Below are 23608 nucleotides of genomic sequence, written 5' to 3'. Positions count from 1 at the left end.
CCTCTCTTGGCTAAGTATTCAGGCTTCCACAAGAACAGTTATTAGACAGTTGAACAAATTGTCTAGTTTATTAATACAAATTGCAGATACAGGTTTTAAAAAATTTGTGGGCATCTATATTTGTATAAAATAATATATACAGCTGGCTACAAAAGCCTGAGTCCACTACCAGAAGTTTGTCTTAATCCATTAGTTCTGAAATCCTAATCCAGTTTGTTACAATAAGAGACTACTAACACTAAAAGAAAGCAATCCTTTTTTATGACATCATCATCATGATAAACATCAATATCAACTTCTATCACCAGTTTTTATTAGAACCTATCTAACAATCTAAAATGGTCATTTAGGAAGTGGTTTATTATTAATTTCTTTCTAATATTAATTACTTGACATTAAAATATCTGGAGAGTCTTAGACAGAAAACATAGAAGGCAGCATGAGTATAAAACTTGCACAAACAAACAATGCAAAGAGAGCGTGCTCAGCATATCTAGAACTTTAAAACATTAATACAATGATCGATTTGAAGTGCATGGTAGTGGAATTAGACTTTTGGACCTTCTTACAATACAGAACTTTATGCAAGTCCATCACGCTCACATAACAGTCTGTATTGATATGGGCTTGGTTTTGACCACCTCGCTTTGACCTTCTGCCTCGCAGCTCTTCTTTCTCTCTCTCTCAGAGTCTGTGTTACCCGCTCCCCCGGCATTTCTGCTCTCTGATTGGCTAGAGCTAGCCTTAGGGTGGGGCACAACCACTATTTCCACTTGCTCATTTGTTAGTTTCTCTGGTAGGACGTTGATGACCGGCTCTGGTTGGTTGGCACTGAGGCGGCGCTGCAGAGCGGGTTGCGTGCAAGAGAACGAGCGCTGCCGCGGTGCCGGCTGAGGATACAGGAAGTGGGGTGTCGTTGCTCTGGAGCCTTGCTGTGCTACTTCCCTTTCTTCTTCCTCAGCTTCTGAGGTTACTTCCTGAAGTGTGCTGATTGGACGTGATGGCCTGCTGAGGACCCTGGGGCTGACTAGTGCAGTTGTGGATTGGTTTGTCATTGGCCGCAAGCTTTGGGTTGGCACATATTGCCAGTCACTGTGGAGAAGAGATTTTGTAATTATAGAGTTTTTACGATGAATATGAGTATAATCGAGACACCTCAGGGTTATACTGAGTACAAAGATATAATACACACCACCTTTCTTTAGTTGTTGTGTGACTTGCCAATTTACTCCATTATATAGGTCATCCCCATCATTCTCTATTAATTCTGGAGGATAAAATCTAACAAGTGCTTCCTTAAAAACATCTAAAGCCAGCAAAGGCGGACAGGAGTACAGATGGCTGTGGGATCATTGGATGCAAACTCATGATCTCCTGAAGATAGGGTGAAACCTTAGACAGTTTTACCCATTTGTGCAAGTCCGAATGATCATCAGATCAGGTGCGTGGAATCCGCACTATAAAGCAGTTAAGACCATAAAGAATTTTGTTGATTATAAGTTTGAATCGTTTGAAAACTTTACCTGGGCTGGGGTGAAGACATATCCCTGGGTCCTACAACCCCAGAAAAGGAAGCGCTCCTTCCTGGCAGACACGGAGGTGATGCCATCCACGGGGAATACAGGTAACCGCGATCATCCCACAGCACCTCGGTAGCTGGGGCCACAGGAAATGGGCTGTGGTGTACTCGGTGGGCCAGTAGAAGCTCAAGGATCTGATGACGGTATCCTTCCCGGGCCACATCTAATGGCCGGCGTCCCCTGCGGTCAGTCAGCTCCTGATTGGCACCGTTTAGGAGGAGAAACCTGGCAGTATCATAGCAACCGTGGAGAGCCGCGAGAAACAGAGCTGTCTCACCCTGAAAATGGTCACATCCAGGATTTGAACTGCAACCAAAGTTGACTTGAATTATCTCTGATAGTACTGAAAAAGGTTGTTTTACCTTGTGGTCCTGCATGTCCACAGCAGCGCCATAACGTATCAGTGTCCGTGCTAATGAGAGGTGGTTTACTGAGCATGCCCAGTGCAGGGCAGATCTCCCTGGTAGAGAGAGTGGATTTAGAGAGGAGGGAAATAAAGGAAAGAAGAGGCTTCATCACACACAAAGAAGCAGACAGAGGCATGCATTGATATTAGGGAGGTAAGATGAGAAAAAGATGCTCAAAGTTAGGAGGCCATAGTGCAATCAAAGGAGATTGAAGTAATAAGTAATAATATAAATAGTACTGGTTGAACAAGGACAAAAACAGCTTGCGAAAAGCATTCAGTGAGACAAAGCAGAGCAATGAAAGCTATTATAAAAGTATCCACACTAAATACGCCACAGCACGTTAACTTTGTTCAGACTCATCAGCAGGAATTAAGGGTTCTGACAGCCCGTGGAGGATTGAGAAGGTGATGCAGCAGGAAAAGAACAAAGGAAGAAGAGGAGGAAATGGGGAGATCAGAGAAATGCATGTTACTCCCCATCTACCCATTAAGCCACTTCTGTGTAGACCTTTAAATCCCCTGTCAGGAATCAGTACCAACTATCCAGACAGTTTACATATGAACATTTAAAGGTCCTCCTACAACATGTCCAAGTGTCACAGCTGTTACCATTCTTGAGGCCTAGTCTAGCTAGTGGTATGGCAGAGATGGTCTTCAGAAATAGGATCCCACAGGACCCAACAAAAATAACACGGGTGGGCAGGATTTACTCTTACACAGGTTGTGTGGAGAGTGTAGTCAGATATGAAGCTAACAGGGCAAAGAAATTAACAGAAGAGTGTATTTTACTTGCCACATTTATCACATTCATTCATTTGTCTTCAGTAAATCCTTTATATTGGTTTTAATTTAAATAGCCTTTATTTACCACATATATATTATTGAACAGTGAAATTCTTTCTTCAAACATCCTTGGAGGGTTGGGGTCAGAGCACAGGGTGAATCATGATGCAGCACCCGTGGAGCCCACTAGTGGCAGGATGGCGGTGCTGGGGCTTGAACCCTGCTCAACAACCCAGAGCCTTAACAACTTGAGCTACCACCACCCCAAGCTCACTGTGGGGTTGGTCAGAATTCCATGGAGGCAAGAGATCAAAAACATCTAAACTATACCCAAACTAGAACTGAATGCAGCCTTGTGATTCTTTTAGGATTTTAGGACTGGTGCTTTAAAAGGAAGACACAGTATATGGCCAAAGGTATGTGGACACATGGCCATCACATCCTTATGTGCTTTTTCTACAGTCTGTTGCCAGTAAATTGGAAATTTCCCTTCACTGGTACAGAGATCCAAACCTGTTCCACCATGACACTACCTCTGTGCACAAAACAAGCTGCATAATGACATAATTTTCCAGTGCTGACCTGACCTCACTCCCACTGAACACTTTTGGGATTAATTTGAACTCTGACTGCATTTCAGTCCTTCTCGTTCAACATCAGCGCTCGACCACACTAATGCTCTTATGGCCGAATGAACACAAATCCCCACAACCACATTCCAAAATCTAGGGGAAAGGTGAATGGAGCCTGTAAAGAGGCTGTATAGCAGGAAATGGGGAACCAGCACTATATCAATGCCCATGGTTTTGGTGTTCAACAAGGCGTCTAATCAGGATGGTCAAATGCCCACATATTTTTGGCCATATAGAACTACAAAATGTATATGGAACTAAATGAAATATAATGCCACTGAGGGCTGGCATAAAGAGCTAGATAGGAAACAGAACTTAATATTGATACAAAACTGATCCTCCTGTTACCACCACTTGACAGAAGCTAGGTTAATAAGGAGAGTGGTGATTACCAGTGTGGTCAGTGTTGTTGACAGGCACTCCAGCTCTGAGCAGCTCCAGCACCACCCGATCGAGGCCGCTCCTCACAGCTCGGATCAGAACCACAGAACCATCAGGTCCACACCACTGCACTGGGGCTGACTGTGGTGAAAAACATCAAAATGACAAGACCAGGTTTGGGGTAGTGATTACTTCTTGTTGAGGCAAAACTCTAAAATTAATGATGCATTCTGAATGAAAGGGTGGAATTAAGCGAGTCCTTGTATATAGTCTGCTCATTATGTGACATGTAAATCGCAAGCATTAGTCGTAATATCATGGTACATCCTTTGGCTTGGATACCCTGGATACCCTAAAATTATGTATTATACACAGTACAAGGTACAAGTAAATCAGTTGTTTTTAAGGTTAATTTGTGTATTAATCTAGGGCCTTTTACAATTATATGAGGGTAATGAAAAACCCCAGACAATCCTTAAGACTGTAACTCATCAGCTAGATTATTTCACATATAGGGTAATGACCATAAGCCTCATCAGTTCAGCAAACACAATGTACCACTTAAACCAGGGGTGTCCAATCTAATCCCCAAATGGCGGGTGTGGGTACAGGTTTTTATACCAATCAAGCTTAAACCACCTCTTTAATCAGTTGATCTTGGCTTTCAATAGACTCTTCTGTGGCTTCTGCTTGTTTGGAATACAAACCTGCACCCACACCATCCCTTTGCAGAATTTGGACACTCCTGGCTTAAACCATTTAACCATACCACCTATTCCATATCTTTGATGCTTGACTAGGTTTGGTGTGCTTATGAACAAGGGATAGTTGTCTTTGGGAGGCAGTATTTTATTACTCTGGATTCAAAAGGCATCCGATGTTCAACAAGAATATAGGATACCGATGTTTCTTGGTCCTGCTTACATATCTATTGCCCATAACAACCCATCTACTTCACAGTAAGATTTTGAGCACTATGTATACTCACATTGCTTGGGGTCCGCTGATTTGTAGGAATAGAATTCCTGTCCCACCTTCTTGGTGGACCTGATAATTATAGCAAATTATCAAGAGGAGAATGTTATATCAAGGACTTGGTCCTTGGTATAACTTGTACCTACATAAAAAACAATCATAAACACAAAGTATCTATCTTACTTATTGGCACTTGTTGGTGACTGATGTTGAAATGTTTCTGATCTGGAGATCTGTGGTCACAGATTGTCCTGCTGATGTCCTCCATTGAGCTCTGGGTCACATCTGTGTCACTGCCAATGTCCATGGTCTTTTTAAGAGGCCTGCAGTCATAATGTGCCCAGAAGACTTCAGAACAGTTTCCTCACACAGCTTGATTGATAGATCAATGGAGTTTTGTTGGCCAAATATATCATAGTTACAGATGTGTGTAAGCAGTGTGTAAGGATGGGAACAGGAAGGATGTTGGAAAGGCTATTTTTGTCTTAGTTTACAAGATGTTCACATGACCTTTAGCACAAGCTCTACTCTGCAATTTCAAAATGTTTATTTGTATATCCAGGGAAAAAAGGGCTCAAGAAAGTATTACGCTTGTCATACCAGTTGAAGATACTGATAAAGGTCTAAAGTAGCCTCACCTCATTCGGATGGCATCCTCTCCGAGTGGTTCCCTGCGCTTCTTTCCCAGGTCCTTCCCTTTCTTCTCCTTATTTTTCCTCATGCCATTTCTGTCCTTCTCCCTTGCTATCCTTCCGTTCCTTTTGTTCTGCTCAGCGGAGCACTGTGTCCAGTCTTTACTCTCACCATTGTTGTCCGTTGCCGTAGATCTGTGATGCACAAGGTTTCCTCGTTCTCTCCTATGCCGTCTTCTCCATCGCCATACCAGCACTATCAGTGCCACTACGGCCAGTGCTACCCCAATGCCCACCGCAATACCAACCACAGGCCACAGCCATGGAGGAGAACCTGTATTATTAAGCATGGAGTACAGAGAAAGACAAAAAGACTGGCTATAATGGAAGTCACCATTTGCTTCACTATGTTATAACATACATCTTATGTATCTGTGTTGCAACATATTTTTGAAAATTCAAATGAAACAAAAATTAAAAAGGGGAAAGTAAGAACATAAGATCTTGTATGGCTGAAAATACCATCAGGGTCCTTGATGGTAGGTTCTATCACTGCGATCTCCTTATTGATGCCCCGGATGCTGATGAGTGCCTGGATCTCAGGCTTGATGTGGGTTGGGGCACGGTTCAACTCCAGCACAGCATTCAGGAAATCTGCTGCCTCCGACGCATAGGGAAAACAAGTGAACTGTAACCGGGAGCATGGCCTGTTATCCACTTGAAGGAACAATAACGACCTGTATTACAGCAGAATGGACAGATGGACAGAAGTTACCTCTCTTGTTAATGCTTATATGAATTTGCAATACTAAAGAGATATCATTACTTTCTGCTCTCTTGATGATGTTAGCAAATAGTATTTTAGCACTTAAGGTTCAGGACATTCAGAGAGTTTTTGGGGACCTTCACCAAGACCCTTCAGTCTAAAACCTGTTGAAGTTAATAAATCAGGCTTTGACCTTCAATTGCTTGATGCTTAGATTGGGCCATGTTTGCTGACTTGCTCTGGATTAAGGCATCTGACAAAATAAAAATTGAATTTGAATGTCAGCCATGTCAAAGATGCCCTTGGGGCCTTGCTCAAGGGCCCAAGAGGGGCAGCTTGGCAGTGCTGGGGCTTGAACCCTGATCTTCTGGTCAATGACCCAGAGCCTTAACCACTTGAGCTACCATTGTCCCCAATCAAATCACCATACCTTAACTAGCATTTTCTACCTACTGACCTACACGTATAACATCAGATACAAGAAAAGTATGCTGTTACCTGTTGCTCTTGTAGGTAGGTGCTTGCTGGTGCAGATCTATCATCTGCTGTGCCTCCATAGTAATGAAATCAGTACTGGGCTGAAGTGGCACCATACCTCTCAGTTTGACACTGGTCTGGAGCAGGATGCTGATAGCCCAAAGTAAGGAATTGTTCTGCAACACTGCTTTCTGGAAGGGAATTGCTGTATGCAGAATCAGTGTACCTTTGGCCCAGTTGGGACGCTGATTTTTATAGTTTTTTATACAGTCTGAACCATCCCACCCACATGGTGCAGTACTGCAGCCTTTATCGCAGTGCGTGTTGTCAAAGTTGTCACGGCAGTACTTAGTATAGCCGGAACTGTAAGAAAAGAGACATGACAAATTGGAGTTTAGTTAATCCTACGTATGTGTGCAGTTCAAAAGTCTGCTTCCAAGACCAATCATGTCACTTCTGGTGCTGAGTTTTAATTTGTTTCATTTTTTTATATTTCTCCTGGTTCTCCTGGTGGCAACTCGTAGTGATTGAGAAGGTCAGTTCAGACCTCTCTTACTTCGCTTAGGCCAAATTTCTGTATTGCATATCAGACGCAGTAACAGTTCGTGATCTTGGATCCAGACTTTTGTATCGATATATGTGGTATATAACAAGAATATTATTGATGTACAAACACAATCGGATTATTACTTGCACGATTCTTTGGGCCTAAGGCAGTCAAAGCCGTCTTTCAGGCACTGGGATCCGGAGCATTCCATATCGCATACGCCATTCGCAAACTTGACTTTGCACATTTTATCTGCTGGACAGCTGCTCCACGGATCACCTGGTGATGCTTTAAAGAGATCAAACCCATGGGCAATCAACCAAGCAAAATATAGCTGACTCTGAATGGTCCTAACACTACATCTAATGCAACAATTACAACTCCTCCTCCTCTTCCGACTGTTTTTGAGGTTATTAATAGTACTGCTCTGCCAATGTTACTATTTTACTTACAGCTAGTGCTACATCTAATACTATTACTGTAAGCACTGCTATTGCTATTTGTGATACTATTACAGCTAATACTACTACTAATACTACCGCATCTGTTACTCCTACTATTAATACTATGCTAATAATACTAATTTATTTGCTAGTACTCCTGCTATCACAACAGTGATTAACGCTGTAGCTATTAGTCCCAACTGTTACTTCTAACCATGATCTACTACACCTATAGCTAATATTACTATAGCGACTACTACTGGTCATGCCGCTAAAATTACTACTTAATAGTAATAGTTTAGTAGTGTTTAGTAGAACCGTTAACCCTCCTGTTATGCTTGAGTTTATCTATCAAAAGCATCCGATATTTGCTTGTTGATTACAACAATATAACCAAGTCAATAACATTATTTATAAGTATAAATGAAAAGCACTAAATCCTGAGTACAGTATATATGTATATTAGCTGCCCTGTTTATACAGTACATACAGAACCAGATGAGAGACACTAGGTTAAAATCTGTAGCTCAAAAAGAGGGTCAAACTCCACAAAGACCCAAAAGGCGTGTTCTTGGCCTGAGGCGGAGGGGAAACAGGAAAGTCGGGCTCTGACACAAACAGGAAAGGCGAACCAGAAGAGGTGTATAGCAACAGGAAATGGACTGGAGTGTGTGTGTGTGGGTCAGGGTTGAAGGGCAACACCATGGCGATGATGAACATAATGGAAAGGAACAATAGGCTAACAGGTGTGGAGGACAATGAAGTCTTTTACAGTGCATGACAAGTGAAAAAAAACAAAAACAAAAACAGGACTACTGTACATTACAGATAACAAAAATCACGACTGTTTAATCATTCAGATAAAGAATTCTGTTTAACGATGCATTTAAAAACAAGGCTACTAGATATTTTTATTTTTCAAAGCAATATTACTAACGGTGTCAAATTAAATCTTTATAAATTAGTATTTACATTGTCTGGGTCCAAACAACTGCTTTAAACAGTATTTCAGGACTTCTTAAAAATATATTTTTGGGGGTATTGTTTTTAAAGACTACACAACAGATTTTACAGATGATTGACACAAATTCTAATCAAATCGATAGATATACATATGTAAAAATTATAGAGTGCCTTTAATGTTTTTCTGTATCAAAGTGTAAGCATCTTGGACAAACCTTAGCTTGGGTTAGGTTAGCGGATTAAAGAGCAGAATTATCTCACAAGCACTGATCCATTTATCTATCTATCCATCAGACAATCCAGTATTTCATCTATCCATCCGTTCCCCCATCCATGTGTCTTTTAATCAATCCATCCTTCCATCCACCCATTTCATCTGTCCATACATCCCTGTATCTGTTGAGTCATCCTTCTTTCTATTCATTCGTCCATCCTATTCTTCCGTACAAGTATCATCCCTCCATCCAGAGGCGGATCTGTACATTTGTCTCTCTTTATCTATTCATGCACTAGTCGTACTCTACATCTGTCTGGTACATTCATCCATGCATTCATCCATCTTTCTCTTCAGCCATTCATCCATGCATCTATCCATCTGCCTTAATCATTCTATCCATTCATTCAATCTATTCATTTAATCTATTGACCTGTTTATTCAGCTCTCCCTTTTTTCATTGATCCATCCATCTGTCTGTCCATCCATCCAACCATCCATGCAACCATCCATGCATCCATTTAACCATCCATCCACCCACCCATCCATCCATCCATCTTTACAAGTTGATCTGGACTCACCATGAGATAAAGTGCTGAGGGGCCATAACAAGAAGATCAGACCCTCCACCAGGACCATAGTAAATTTTCCGTCCCGATTTTGTTCGTCTCTTTATTCTTTCAGACAATTTTACCACACACGAGTTCTCGGAAAAGGCAATCGCTCCCCTGTCTCTCTCTCTCTCTCTCCGTCCAGAACGTTTCCTCCAGTGACAAGAATGTGTATCTTTTTGAATCCTTGGGCCTCCCCCTTTCAGACCCGACGCAAAAATTCTCGGAGTCGTGTGAACGGTTATGTCCACGCCTCCTTAATTTATCCCCTCATTCTTTTTCTGCAGATATCTGGACCACTTCCTGCCACTGTGTGCAAAAGAATAGAAGTGTGAGAGCCTTATGTGTGTGTATTGTGACTAGGTTGCAGACCTGAATCTGACTTCATATAAAAGATTTGTATTTCAGGAAGTCGTTATCCACACATAAACACACATGAAACATTGTTATAAAAAATATACATAAGAACATGAATAAAAAGGTCAAATCGGTCAACAATTCTTAGCCTTAAAAAGTGGGGGGGGGCCGCAAGACACGAAATGTGTGTGTCTGGGTGGAGTTCAACAGTTTTTGGTTTATCTAAAATGATAAGTTTCTTATTTAAAAATGACCTTCTCTACAACTCTGGATCAAACTAATTTAGCAAAACTTACATACACTCATTGTCCATTTTATTAGGAAAGCATCTGCATATCTGCTCTTTTACACAGCAATAATTCCACAGTGCTCCGAGAGGCTGGTGTGTGTACAATATGCTGTACATGCTGGAGGGACGGCATCAGCACCAGGGATGTCAGCGGGATTAACAAGCTAATTCTCAAGGTTGGATCTGTCATCAGACACAAACTGGAGACGTCAGTGAAGAACAGGAGGCCACTGAACAAACTGTTCGCCATCATGGACAATCCATCTCATCCACTCTACAATACGCTATAGAGCTAGCGGAGCTCATTCTCCAAAAGACTCGTTCAGATTCGTTGTCACTTAGAATGTTACAGGAGATCGTTCTCAATAACACTGTACACTACACCGATCAGGCATAACATTATGAGCAGTGAGAGGTGAAGTGAATAAGACTGATGATCTCCTCATCATGGCACCTGTTAGTGGGTGGGATATATTAGGCAGCAAGTGAACATTTTGTCCTCAAAGTTGATGTGTTAGAAGCAGGAAAAATGGACAAGCGTAAGGATTTGAGCGAAGGGCCAAATTGTGATGGGTGGACGACTGGATCAGAGCATCTCCAAAACTGCAGCTCTTGTGGGGTGTTCCCGGTGTGTAGTGGTCAGTATCTATCAAAAGCTGGTCCAACCGGTGACAGGGTCATCTGCGGCCAAGGCTCATTGATGCACGTGGGGAGTGAAGAGGCTGGTTCATGTGATCTGATCCAACAGACGAGCTACTGTTGCTCAAATTGCTGAAGATGTTAATGCTGGTTCAGAATACACAGTGCAGGAGGGTCAGGGCTGTTTCACATTATTAGGCAGGTGGTCATAATGGTATGCCTGATCAGAGTATCTATCTATCTATCTATCTATCTATCTATCTATCTATCTATCTATCTATCTATCTATCTATCTATCTATCTATCTATCTCAGTTTGTGATGTCACTAAATCATTTCTGAGGACCAATCCCGGCTTAAGATTACAAGAAGATTACATTGTATTAGAAACATGCATAAATTTTCAGCCACAGATCCTACATCTGAGCTCGCTAGCTTGTTTAGCAAATGTTACAGACATAAAATTAGCTTAGATTCTTATGGTGATGTAAAATAAAATATATATAGAAATATATATTTTGAAATTCCACCTATAATTGCTTGTAAATCAGACAAGCTAGTTAACTAGCCATTTATGCCTGATTTAAATATTGGCAGAGGAAAAAGGAAGAAAATCAGATTTGATTTCTATTCCATTGACATATCCTCTTTTCTTTAAAAGAAAAGAACAGACTAACTCGTATTTTGACTCAAGGTTTCTCTTAGGCCATCTTACAAATAGTAAATTCGTCAAAGATTATGTGAGGGAAAGTTTTTTTGTGCGTGTGTTAGCTTGTTAGCTAAGAGGGAACGTTCCAATCTGGCAACCGTTGGTTTTGCACGTGGCGGCCACGAGATGGCGCCATTTGTCTCCTGCACCGTATCTGATTGGTCGAGGACATTGGGCATTTTGTAGAAAACAGTTTGCCACTTTACCCACAAGGATCTTCCTTTTAAAGCTTCTTGTTTGATAGTCGACAATTTCTGGACATGTAATCTTCCTGTAAGTCTTCACGTAAGTCGTTTTCGTGTTTTTAAATGCTTCGAGGCCTTTATTGAACAGCGGGTTTTCCCCCATTTCAAGTACTTTCGGTTTCGTCTACGTTTGGATTAAGGCTCGGTCCCGAATGGCTCCTGTAGAGCATCTGTAGTGCACTAGCACGAGCGCAGAAGCTATTATTTTCCATGACAGGTAGTGAAGCTATGTAGGAAGCAGGGAGCGATTTAGGATTCGACCCAGATCTTTTCTTAGTACCTTTTTCTGTCGTTTGTTCAGATCTTGTTTGGCGTGTGTAGACGAGACACCTTTATCTATCTGCCCTTAGAATCGCTTTTAAAATTTAATTTTAGGTTTTTAGATAATTATTTAATTTAGTTTTTTCATTTTTATTCGTGGAGATCGAAGGGAGGAGAGGAAGATAAGGTCGTTGTTTGCTATAATTCACATCGTTATAACGCCTCTCATAACGTAAGTATGATCTCAAGCTTCATTTTTTAATTTATAGCATATTAAAAAGGCAATTTGGACAGTTTAATGACGCATTATAGTCATATTTCATACAGATTCTGTGCTAGAAGTGGGATAAACAGTAATAAGTAATAAGCAGTGAAAGTGAAAGCGCCTGCGTGTTATAAGTTGTTATTATACATTAATTATACAATAACAAACAAGTTACAAACATATCCTGGTTTTAAACAAACATCCAGCTTACTTCATATATATTTGATTAGAGAAGAAGGTGTATAAATGTGTTAGCAATTAAGTATTATAGTAAATATGTATATAAACAAATTTAAGTCGAGGTAAATAAGTTAGTTTAATGAGTTAGTTTTGTTAGCAATCTGTTCTTATCACCTCTGTTATTTCTGCAGTGTGTTTGGGAATGAAGGCCAAGATGGCAGCGTACCTGTCTTTTTTCCTGTTCCTGTGCGTGGACGTATGTGTGGTGACCTTGTTCGGGGCGACCCGGCCTTCCCCTCTACTCGTTCCTTATTCCTTTACTACTCTCTGGGCCGGAGGACTGCTGAGGTTTATCGCCCTTCTCCTGGTCACCTTTCTCTACCCGTCGAGCCCGGCGTGGATGAGGTGTGCTAGCGGAGTCCAGACCTTAGCTGTGCACACTTTGGTGTATCCTGTGTACGTCACACTGCGGTGGGCAGTCGGCTGGTCGACGCTGGAGCTCACCTGGGGCTGGCACACCTGGCAAGGAGTGAGTGAGGGGGTAATAAGGGAGGTGCTGTTACAGAAAAATAATCCAGTTACAATTACTACCAAAAGTTTGATTATTTATTCTAGAACATCATTTAAGAGCAGCATATTTTTGTTCCCTTTATGACAAAGCAATCACACAATGATAACGATTTACGATACGTTTTATCCTTAAACAGTTACATATAATGTTGTGTAAAGTTTTTAAGGGAAACCAGAAAGCATAAACTTTCAATATACACACTGACCAGGCATAACATTATGACCACCTTATATTGTGTTGGTCCCCCTTTTGCTGCCAGAACAGCCCTGACCCATCCTGCACTGTGTATTCTGACCCCTTTCTATCAGAACCAGCATTAACTTCTTCAGCAGTTTGAGCAACAGTAGCTCGTCTGTTGGATCGGATCACACGGGCCAGCCTTCACTCCCCACGTGCATCAATGAGCCTTGGCTGCAGATGACCCTGTCGCCGGTTCACCACTGTTCCTTCCTTGGACCACCTTTGATAGATACTGACCACTGCAGACCGGGAACACCCCACAAGAGCTGCAGTTTTGGAGATGCTCTGATCCAGTGGTCTAGCCATCACAATCTGGTCCTTCGTCAAACTCGCTCAAATCCTTACACTTGTCCATTTTTCCTGCTTCTAACATCAACTTTGAGGGCAAAATGTTCACTTGCTGCCTAATATATCCCACCCACTAACAGGTGCCATGATGAGGAGATCATCAGTCTTATTCACTTCACCTGGCACTGATCATAATGTTATGCCTGATCGGCAGCTGTGTAACCATAGAACCGATAACATGTTAAAAACAGTTCCTTAATTTAAACCTGTGGGTTAAGAAAATGAAGTAATCAACACCTGACCAATCAGGAATCAAGAATTCGGCAGCACCGTGGTGTAACATGAAATAATTTGTGACGATACATCTTTTCTTTCATCGACTATTTATATGATGAGTGCAGAAACAAGTATATATGTGACCCATCAGCTAGCAAATGTAAATATGATGCAATATTGTGATATTTAATGTATATTTAAGCATATATTTATATTTCCTTTTCAGCTGATTCAGAGCTACGCCGTTTCGGCTCTCTCGCTGCTTCTGTGGGAACGCTACGTGCCATCCGTCCTCACAAAGAAGAAGGTAGAGCCTAAGCAGAAAAGCCAGGCTTCACTGCAGAGACTGCTGGGATACATGAAGCCATACCGGGGCCGGTTCACGGCGGTGCTCCTGTTCGTGGTAGCTTCGTCTCTCGGTAATAAACTGCAACCATGTGTTTCATGTTGCTGTGTGTTATTGAGTTACAAGCTTTGGCACATTGAAACGGAAGACGAGGCAGAATGTAGCTGCCGTTGCTTTTGGTTTCGGTTATTCTCCATGTGCTGGCGCTACGGTGTGGTGCTGCATAAGCGCTGGAAATTCCCTAAGATTTTATGAACTATTTGTGTTTGTTTTAATGCTTCACTTTCTGTTTCTTTAAGCAGACCTCGAATTCTCTTAACACGTGGAAACTAATACACTAGATATTATTATCTGTTATACGTAATCTACAGCACAGGAGTTGTTCAGCATTCATTAGTTTATTAGATTGGATCCTTTGACCTTTTATATGCAAATAAAGTTAAAAAAGAATGAAATAGATACAAGGTCAGTTCTAAAGATCTGAATCATTCTAGTGAGGAATTTGTAGCAACACTGAACATTTGTCCTCATTTCCTCAGCAGTGGTGTGTAGACCGTACTGCAGGGCAAAAAACAAGTTTTAAAAGTTTATCATAAGAATTAATAATTGACATTTTATTTGCACTGTGCTACTAATATTAGTTAATTTATTTTATATTTTATATTGTGTGTGTGTGTGTGTCTGTTGTATCTTGTTTCTGAATAAGTGACTGAAACACAAGAATATCTCAAGGGATTAATTAAGTATATCTTTCTTTCTTTCTTTCTTTCTTTCTTTCTTTCTTTCTTTCTTTCTTTCTTTCTCTTTCTTTCTTTCTTTCTTTCTTTCTTTCTTTCTTTCTATCTATCTATCTGTCTATCTGTCTGTCTGTCCGTCCGTCCGTCCGTCCGTCCGTCCATCCATCCGTCTATCTATCTATCTATCTATCTATCTATCTATCTATCTATCTATCTATCTATCTGTCTGTCTGTCTGTCTGTCTGTCCGTCCGTCCGTCCGTCTATCTATCTATCTATCTATCTATCTATGTCTGTCTGTCTGTCTATCCATCTGTCTATCTATCTATCTATCTATCTATCTGTCTGTCTGTCTGTCTGTCTGTCTGTCTGTCTGTCTATCTATCTATCTATCTATCTATCTATCTATCTATCTATCTGTCTGTCTGTCTGTCTGTCTGTCTGTCTGTCTATCTATCTTTTTATCTGTCTATTTATCTATCTATCTATCTGTCTGTCTGTCTGTCTGTCTGTCTGTCTTTCTATCTATCTATCTATCTATCTATCTATCTATCTATCTATCTATCTGTCTGTCTGTCTGTCTGTCTGTCTGTCTGTCTGTCTGTCTGTCTATCTATCTATCTCTCTCTCTCTCTCTCTCTTTGATTCTCAGGTGAGATGGCTATTCCACACTACACGGGTAAAATCACAGACTGGATTGTGAAGGAGGACGAACCCGACGCTTTTGCTAACGCCATTAAAATCATGTCGGTCCTGACCATCATGAGGTACAGCTATGAACTTTAACACCAGTGTGTTCAGCAGAGAGCTGTTAAGCAATTACATTACATTTTTCTGTAGAATGGAAGCTCGCTCTCTCTTATTAACTTATAACGTGCATCATTTTTCTGACACCTCGACTCATTACTCATGGTTTTTGTGGTCAGCGCCGTGTTTGAGTTTGTGTGCGATCTCATCTACAACACCACCATGAGCCTCATACACACCGCCATCCAGAGTCAGGTGTTCGAGTGTGTGCTGAAACAGGAAATCGCCTTCTTCGATAAAGCTTCCTCAGGTAACTAACATGCATGCATATTAGAGTTTAGCAAAAAAATAAAAATAAAATTATTTTTTTACACATACCTTTAATTCATGCAAAAGTCACATTGTTATTTATTTATTTATTTATTTTATCTCAGAATTTATTTATTAGGTCTTAGATATTTTTTTTTCATTAGGGCTCATTGGGAATATGACAAAAATATTATATCATGATCAAAAAAATGTAATATAAAAATAATATTTTATTTAAGAACTTGCTTAAGAAGAGAGATTATTATTATTAATTAATTAATTTATTTATTTATTTTTATTATTTTATTTATTTACTTTTTTAAGTCATTGGACTACTGATGGGAAGGTTGTAAGTTCAGATCCACCAAGATTGTCCTTTTGGGCCCCTGAGCAAGGGCCCTTAACCCTCAGTTGTATAAAATGATATAAAATGACAGTCGTGTTGGATAACGGCATCAGCTAAATGCCAGAAATAAAAATCCAGTTTGTAATTATAAATATAAAACAATATTAATTTTTAAAAATAAGTATATCACAATAGCCACATTATTTCAGACAAAGCATAATGAGACATAATTTATCACAATAATTAAATTTTATTGTCTCTGAGCCCTGCTATAGACTACTATGTTAAAAGTATAACTATTTCAGATTTCTTTATCATGATATATATATATATATATATATATATATATATTTATACCAGTATATCATCACACCCCCTGATAGTGTTACAGTAACATCAGCAGTGTTTAGTGATACAGGTGTTTGTGTTGCGTCCTCAGGAGAACTCGTGTCCCGAATCACTAAAGACACCAACGACATGAGCGAGTCCCTGAGCGAAGAGCTCAGCCTGCTCATGTGGTACACCATGCGTTTGATTTTCCTCTACGGCTCCATGCTTCTCCTCTCTGTGCGCCTGTCCCTCTTCACCATCCTCGGCCTTCCCGTCATTTGGATCGTCCCGGAGTTTTCTGGAAAGTTCTACCAGGTCTGTCCGATTGCTTTTGTTTAGCAAACGATATAGACAGCAAAAATGGTTTTGTGATTTCCTTGGTTAGCTCTGTTTTCCAAAGCAAAACCTGCTCAGCTTGAGTTGTTACAAATATTCAAATTCTTCTCTTAAGTAGAAGTGGAACTACTCCTTTAAAATAAACACGCCAGTAAAGGTTAAAGCTTTCGAACGCTTCTGCACTGAAGATAGTAGAACAGTATAAATACTTCAGTTGTCTATCTATATGTGTGGCCCTGTGATGGACTGGTGACCTGTCCAGGGTGTACCCTTTCCTTTCGCTCAGTGTGTGCTGGGATAGGCTCCAGCAGATCACCGTGACCCTAATAAGGAATAAAGCGGGTATAGACAGTGGATGGATATGCCTCAATATCAAATCACACAATGGTTTTAATTCCTGATCGTACAAATCATTACCTCTAAAGCAACCGTTTTATTCCTCTTCTCTCAGAGGTTAGCTCTGATCATGAAAATTTGCTGAATGCTAGCAATAAATGCCACATAGCAGCATATAGATCACAGAGATGCGTCGGTTTCTTGGTGCATTGTGACTTTATGAGTCACTTCGCTCATCACTGTTGATGGTTTTCTCTCAGACACATGCGGTCAAAGTGCAGGAATCTCTGGCCAAATCGAACAGCGTCGCCACCGAGACGTTCTCCTCCATCAAGACGGTGAAAAGCTTTGCCAACGAGGACGGAGAGTCAGAGAGATACAAGAAGTGCTTGGAAGACACCTACTCGCTCAACAAAGTGGAAGCAGCTGGTTACGCGGCATCAACCTGGACTAACAGCGTAAGACTTCAGATACACAAATCTACACATCATTACTATTATTTATTTATTTATTTATTTATTTATTTATTTATTTATTTATTTATTTATTTGTTGGTGTTAAATTGTGTTTTGTTTTAAATTTACATTTTATTTCCTTTTAAAAAAAAATTTCAATTATTTACATTTATTTTAGCCTTTCTTGATTAATTTATGTTATGTTTTTCTTTTCTTTTTTCTTAATAGTGTGCTTAATAGCCCATAAATTTGTAGATTTATACTGTATAATTGCCGATAAAGACCTTACTGTCTTAGATAGATAGATAGATAGATAGATAGATAGATAGATAGATAGATAGATAGATACACTATATTGTGTGTATATATATATATATATATAGAAAGTTAACAGTTTTTTTTAATTTATGCTTGTAAAAAATGCTAAAGAGATTTTTACACTATATAAAACTATATACTTACACTATATAAAATTTCTAACATGCATCTGAAATCCTTTGCACTCAGATGTCCAGTCTGGCCTTAAAAGTGAGTATCCTGTACTATGGAGGTCAGCTGGTGGCAGGAAACACTGTGAGCAGTGGTGATCTGGTGTCTTTTGTGCTGTTCGAGCTTCAGTTCAGTCACGCTGTCGAGGTAAAGCTGGTGCTGCGTTACATTTCGCCGTTTTCTCATTCGATTTCTGCGTCACTCGTTCGGCTCATCATGCAACCCATTTATCACAGGCTATGATGTCCTATTACCCTCGGGTGAAGAAAGCCGTCGGCGCCTCAGAGAAGATCTTCGAGTACGTGGACCGGAAGCCTGATGTTCCTCCTGAAGGTTCCCTAGCTCCCAAGACGCTCAGGGGTCACGTGCGCTTCAACAACGTCACTTTTGCGTATCCGTCACGGCCAAACGAGCGCGTTCTGGATGTGAGTTATATGAGGTTATCTGAGGACATTCATTTGCATTTAAACGTTTTTCTGTGTGGCTCACATCTACGATAAAATTCACTGAGGGTGTATAACGGTGTGGAGGTGACGAGGTGTGAAACAAACAGATGCTAGTCGAAAATGAAAGGATATTTATAAAGCGATATAATCATTTCCTCTTTTTTCAGTGTCAGTAGCTCCAGTGTCAGTGCCTTGTAACAGGCAGGGGTGAAGCTGTAACGTTTTTAAACATGAGAAGGTCTCATTAAAGAGGAGATTTAACAGTAGTAACATGATGAGGTGTGCTCATAATTCCCTCTGTGAGTTGTTACTATAGAAATGATATTTAGGAATGTATTAAAGCATAAAAAGCGTATTTATATAGCCCTGTGATTTGTCCTGCAACTATGGAAATTTAATGACCACCTTTTGACCAATCGAGAAGCCGACATTGTCTCTGCATCTGATGCCCGACCAAACCCTGTGGCCTTTTTTCAACTCGTCTACAGGGCGTTTCTCTGGAGCTGAAGCCGGGAGAGGTCACCGCTCTGGTAGGTCCAGCTGATGCCGGAAAAAGCACCATAGTCAGGCTGCTGGAGAGGTTTTACCAGCCCCCGGATGTAAAGATCTTGCTGGACGATCATCCGCTGAACGACTACAAGGATCAGTATCTGCATGAGAAGGTAATAGTACGCATGTTTTTTTTTAATACAGAAAACATTTGCAGCATGTGATCCAACATTTAAAGCCGGACTTTGGGGTATTTTTTACTCGTTAGTCTTTAACATTTAAGTAGATCTTTTTAAATGAAAATCATCCTGATGTGAAATTTAATAACCGGTGATTTGACCACTGTAGCCTGATGTTTTATCATTTTTTTGCAACGTATAACGTCTTCATTTTCATGAACCCTACAGATCAGCGTGGTCTCCCAGGAGCCCGTACTGTTCGCCCGCTCCATGAGAGAGAACATCAAATACGGGAAAACAGACGCTACTGATGAAGAGATGTACGAGGCTGCCAAACAAGCCTTCGCTCACAAATTCATCAGTGACTTTCCACACGGCTACGACACCAGTGAGTGGATCCATCTCATGAGATGTTTATCAGTTCAGTCTGCTTTTAAACTATATCATTTGCTTCCTGTTTCCTTGACACGATGTCCATCCTGTACTTTGATGGACTCAGTGGTTCATTTTAATTAATTTTTGTTTAATTAATATTCTCTCCATGATTTACGTTAATAATAAGCCGCAGTCAGATGATATCATAAAAACATTACATTTGCAGTGTAAAAGCTTAATATTGGTACAATTAGTTTCTAAGATTTCCATGCATTATTATCTAATGGTGGAATCGTATCTCGAACTGTAACAATTTCTTTTTGGATAAACCATACAAGTGTAAAAATAACCATTCACATAATAACCAGGTACACCGATCATCCGTAACATTGTGAGCAGTGAGAGGTGAAGTGAATAACACTGATGATCTCCTCATCATGGCACCTGTTAGTGGGTGGGATATATTAGGCAGCAAGTGAACATTTTGTCCTCAGATCCGATGTGTTAGAAGCAGGAAAAATGGACAGGATTTGAGCGAGTTTGACACGGGTCAGGGTTGTTTTGGCAGCAAAAGGGGGACCAACACAATATTAGGCAGGTGGTCATAATGTTATGCCTGGTCAGTGTACATTGCTATTGGTTCTCAGTGTCTTGGTTCGTATTTTCCAGATGCCGGAGAAAAGGGAGATGAAGTATCCGGAGGTCAGAAGCAGCGAATAGCCATAGCGAGAGCCCTGATCCGGAAGCCGCAGATCCTCATTCTAGACGATGCCACCAGTGACCTGGATGCTGAGAGTGAGCATATGGTAACATACATCTCTATTCTTCCTAAATGTTAAATGTTGCCTTGAAGATGTCTGGATGTGGTAGATCAAGGTGTCAGGAGCTGAAACTACAGAGTGTCAAAATGTCTTTAAAATAATAGTATAAATTGAAAATAAATAAATAAATAATAATAACAAAAATAATAATTGCAAAAATAATGAACACTCAACATTTTCTTTTTGTTTTGTTTTTTGTTTTAATTATTTGAATTTGTTTTAATATATTTACGTTTCATTTCATTTCCAAAAGTTTCTGGAAATGATTTTCCAGATTTTTTTCCAAACCTCCATTCTTTTAACTCTACATATGTTTAATTTTTATTACTAGTATATATTTCTTTATTTATGATTATAGAAAAAAAGGGTAAATTATATTTGTAATAATTCCATCTTATTATTATTATTATTATTATTATTATTATTATTATTATTATTATGTCAAGGTGTCTAGACTCATTTATTTGCTGGTTTGTTTGTTTGTTATTATACAGTAAAGCTAATAGCACAGACCTAGCACCTTTCTTGTCTCTGGAAGATCGTTAATCACATGATTTCCACAATCTATCCCCCTTTTATCCATCACACTAAAATGTAACCGTTCTGCCCTCAGGTGCACCAGGCCCTCCTGACCAATCCGAACGGTCGCACCGTGCTGCTCATTACCAACAAGATGAGCGGTGTGGAGTTAGCCAACAAGGTGGTGTTCCTGCGGGGGGGAAAGGTGGTGGAGCAGGGCACCCATGACAGTCTGCAGAAGAACAACGGCCCGTACGCCGAATTCGTCCGGCTTCAGAACACCAGCTTCCATCGTAACGCTCAGGAAAACAACTAAACCTCCAACTCTATGTGTATTTATCACACTCTACAATCCACCTTCATCTGAAAATGCCCAATTTCTCACAAGCTAACGATAATGTGATTCCTGTTGAATAAACCCCTCCAACGCACAAGGGCACAGAAATTCAAACGTGAAACAAATATGCCAGTATTCACAAGATGACACTGATGTTTACGAAGGGTGTCTACCATCTACATAGCACCTTTATAACATCCTGCATAAACTCTTATCATGACGTTTAAATCAACAAAACTTTAAGAATCTTGATCTAAACAGTTATGTATACCTTATGAGGTGAAGTTAACTTATTTATGGTGAGGAGTATTACACTGAGAATTAGTTAGAGTTGCTTATCCCTTTAGAATAACAGTAAAGCAGATGAACGCGCATAAAATATATACACACAGGAATAAAACGTTCGATGTTATAGGAAAATAATAATTTTCATCCTTTTTAATCCGTTTCTAGTTACATTTTATCGTTATCGCATATGTTATAGCAGACTGTTATAAGTTACATTGTCTTTATTTGTAACATATACATTGCAGCACAGTGAAATTCTTTCTTTGCATATCCCATCCATGGGGGTTGGGGTCAGAGCGCAGGGTCAGTCATGATACAGCGCCCCTGGAGCAGGTTAGGTTAAGGGCCTTGCTCAAGGGCCCCCACAGTGGCAGCTTGTTGGCCCGATCTTCTGGTCAACAACCCAGAGCCTTAACCACTTGAGCTACCACCGCCCCAACAGTCATTCTGTCAGGTTTATCTTGACGTTAATTATAGCTTGAGTCCTGACTCTGGAGACTCCTTTCACAAATGTTAAATAAATGTCCCTTAAGAAAGCAGACAAGGCTGCATGTTGGAATAAAATGGTTCCTATTAGCTGGTACATAGCTGTTAATCCTTTTATACAGATAATGTGAAGACACTGAGACACTGAAATGAGATGAAACTATCAGAAATATCAACAGTGCATTCAAATGTTTTGGGGAATTATTAGAATTATTAAGCTTCGTATGTCTAAAATAACAGTTTTAACACTTATCAACCACTAACCAAACTTCCATGTGGAAATACAACGGGATTGCCAATATTTTCCTCGGATATGATAAGAAAGGTAGAGATGACTCATTTATCTCTGGTAATCTTGGGAATACTGGCATAAAACGCTCATGAATGCTTAAGCAGTGCTTCATGAACATGTCAAACACTGCTTATGAGCTTCTGTTTTCTCCAACAACTATATAAATCATTTGTGTTTTCTTTAGGGGTTTTAGAGTTTAGCAAAATGAATCCAGTGACTGTTAAGTTATTACTACATAGAAGGTATAACATAACTTATATCTAACTCGCTCCTTGTTGTCCTGAAGTTTTCTCGACATCCGATGTTTGTATGAAGTGTTTGTACATTTTAGGATTTTTAAATTAGGTGTAAATATCACAACCATCAAGAAGATAATACAAAAGTTTATTTCCAATCATAAATCCCAGAACATGAAAATAAAAATAAAAAATAAAAATATAAAAACATAAAAAAATACTCTTTTTTTTTTTTTTAACAAAAATAAAATTGAAAACAAAAATTTTTCAACTTTTTTTTTTCATTTCGAAGCCACTGAAAGATCACTGTATGTTAAGATTTTTTGTTGTACTTGCTTAGTACTTCTACCAATTAAAATATCACCGAAAATGAAGATGACTGTGTTGCGAATTTATTTTGAGCTTCCCAGGTGGACACAACCGTACTAAATCTGCTTGTGACCTGGGTACTGCTGTGGACAGAACCACTTCACACCGTCTCTGAACTGCTGTTGCATCTGTCAGCTTGTGACAGCAAGGAATTAGTGTCTATAACGAACTCAGAACTACACTGACCTGTTAGTTCCTCAGGAGCTCTCATAGAAAGGACATTATTTACTGTCCAGTGCCACCCAAATGAGCATGAGGTTCCCTTCTGAGCCTGGTTCCTCTCAAGGTTTCTTCCTCATAAACTATATTGCCATAAACTATATTAAACTTCCTCATAAACTATATTTTGGGACATCTGCCTTTACATGCACATGAATGTAATATGGAGTTGTCCCGCCCTTTGCAGCTATAACAGCTTTGACTCTTCTGGGAAGGCTTTCCAGAAGGTTTAGGAGTGTGTTTATAGGAATTTTTGACCATTCCTCTAGAAGCGTATTTGTGAGGTCAGCCACTGATGTTGGATGAGAAGGTCTGGCTCACAGTCTCCGCTCTAATTCATCCCAAAGGTGTTCTATCAGGTTGAGGTCAGGACTCTGTGCAGGTCAGTCA

General features: G+C 40.0%; 2 protein-coding genes across 4 annotated transcripts; one reads left to right on the top strand and one right to left on the bottom strand.

The window, feature by feature from the left end:
• Positions 1-49: 49 nt before the first annotated feature.
• notchl (notch receptor, like) lies at positions 50-9633 on the bottom strand. Its single transcript, XM_058376171.1, has 11 exons — positions 9384-9633; positions 7326-7470; positions 6657-6998; positions 5915-6129; positions 5399-5726; positions 4944-5083; positions 4774-4832; positions 3797-3926; positions 1943-2040; positions 1524-1858; positions 50-1092 (listed from the first exon to the last, which is right to left on the bottom strand). The coding sequence occupies exons 1-11, from the start codon at positions 9439-9441 to the stop codon at positions 600-602; spliced, it is 2343 nt and encodes a 780-aa protein (XP_058232154.1). The 5' UTR covers positions 9442-9633; the 3' UTR covers positions 50-599.
• A 1908-nt stretch (positions 9634-11541) lies between these two features.
• Positions 11542-22850, top strand: tap1 (transporter 1, ATP-binding cassette, sub-family B (MDR/TAP)). 3 transcript variants are annotated; one of them, XM_058376921.1, is made up of 13 exons: positions 11542-11679; positions 12549-12886; positions 13959-14151; positions 15467-15581; positions 15741-15871; positions 16656-16861; positions 17479-17676; positions 18181-18309; positions 18399-18587; positions 19097-19270; positions 19505-19664; positions 20321-20457; positions 21086-22850. In XM_058376921.1, the coding sequence occupies exons 2-13, from the start codon at positions 12560-12562 to the stop codon at positions 21305-21307; spliced, it is 2181 nt and encodes a 726-aa protein (XP_058232904.1). In that variant the 5' UTR covers positions 11542-11679; positions 12549-12559; the 3' UTR covers positions 21308-22850. The 3 variants fall into 3 exon arrangements, with proteins under 3 accessions (XP_058232904.1, XP_058232903.1, XP_058232902.1); XM_058376920.1 differs by having other exon boundaries at positions 11553-11691; XM_058376919.1 differs by lacking the exon at positions 11542-11679 and adding an exon at positions 11846-12144.
• Positions 22851-23608: the final 758 nt, after the last annotated feature.

Source organism: Hemibagrus wyckioides, linkage group LG23 (genome assembly GCF_019097595.1).
Source record: "Hemibagrus wyckioides isolate EC202008001 linkage group LG23, SWU_Hwy_1.0, whole genome shotgun sequence".
Classification (NCBI taxonomy): Eukaryota; Metazoa; Chordata; class Actinopteri; order Siluriformes; family Bagridae; genus Hemibagrus; species Hemibagrus wyckioides.
Note: the sequence above shows the minus strand (reverse complement) of the source record. Positions and strands in the feature narration are given on the sequence as shown.

Bases quoted from the DNA above. Each gene is read 5' to 3' on its own strand.
- notchl (XM_058376171.1), bottom strand. From the start codon at position 9,441: ATGGTCCTGGTGGAGGGTCTGATCTTCTTGTTATGGCCCCTCAGCACT. The intron at 6,130-6,656 runs GTAACAGCATAC...GCTGTAATACAG, and splicing joins CCTACCTACAAGAGCAACAG to GTCGTTATTGTTCCTTCAAG. The intron at 5,084-5,398 runs GTGAGGCTACTT...TTATGACTGCAG, and splicing joins GAGGATGCCATCCGAATGAG to GCCTCTTAAAAAGACCATGG.
- tap1 (XM_058376921.1), top strand. From the start codon at position 12,560: ATGAAGGCCAAGATGGCAGCGTACCTGTCTTTTTTCCTGTTCCTGTGC. The intron at 15,582-15,740 runs GTACAGCTATGA...TTTTGTGGTCAG, and splicing joins TCGGTCCTGACCATCATGAG to CGCCGTGTTTGAGTTTGTGT. The intron at 19,271-19,504 runs GTAATAGTACGC...TGAACCCTACAG, and splicing joins ATCAGTATCTGCATGAGAAG to ATCAGCGTGGTCTCCCAGGA.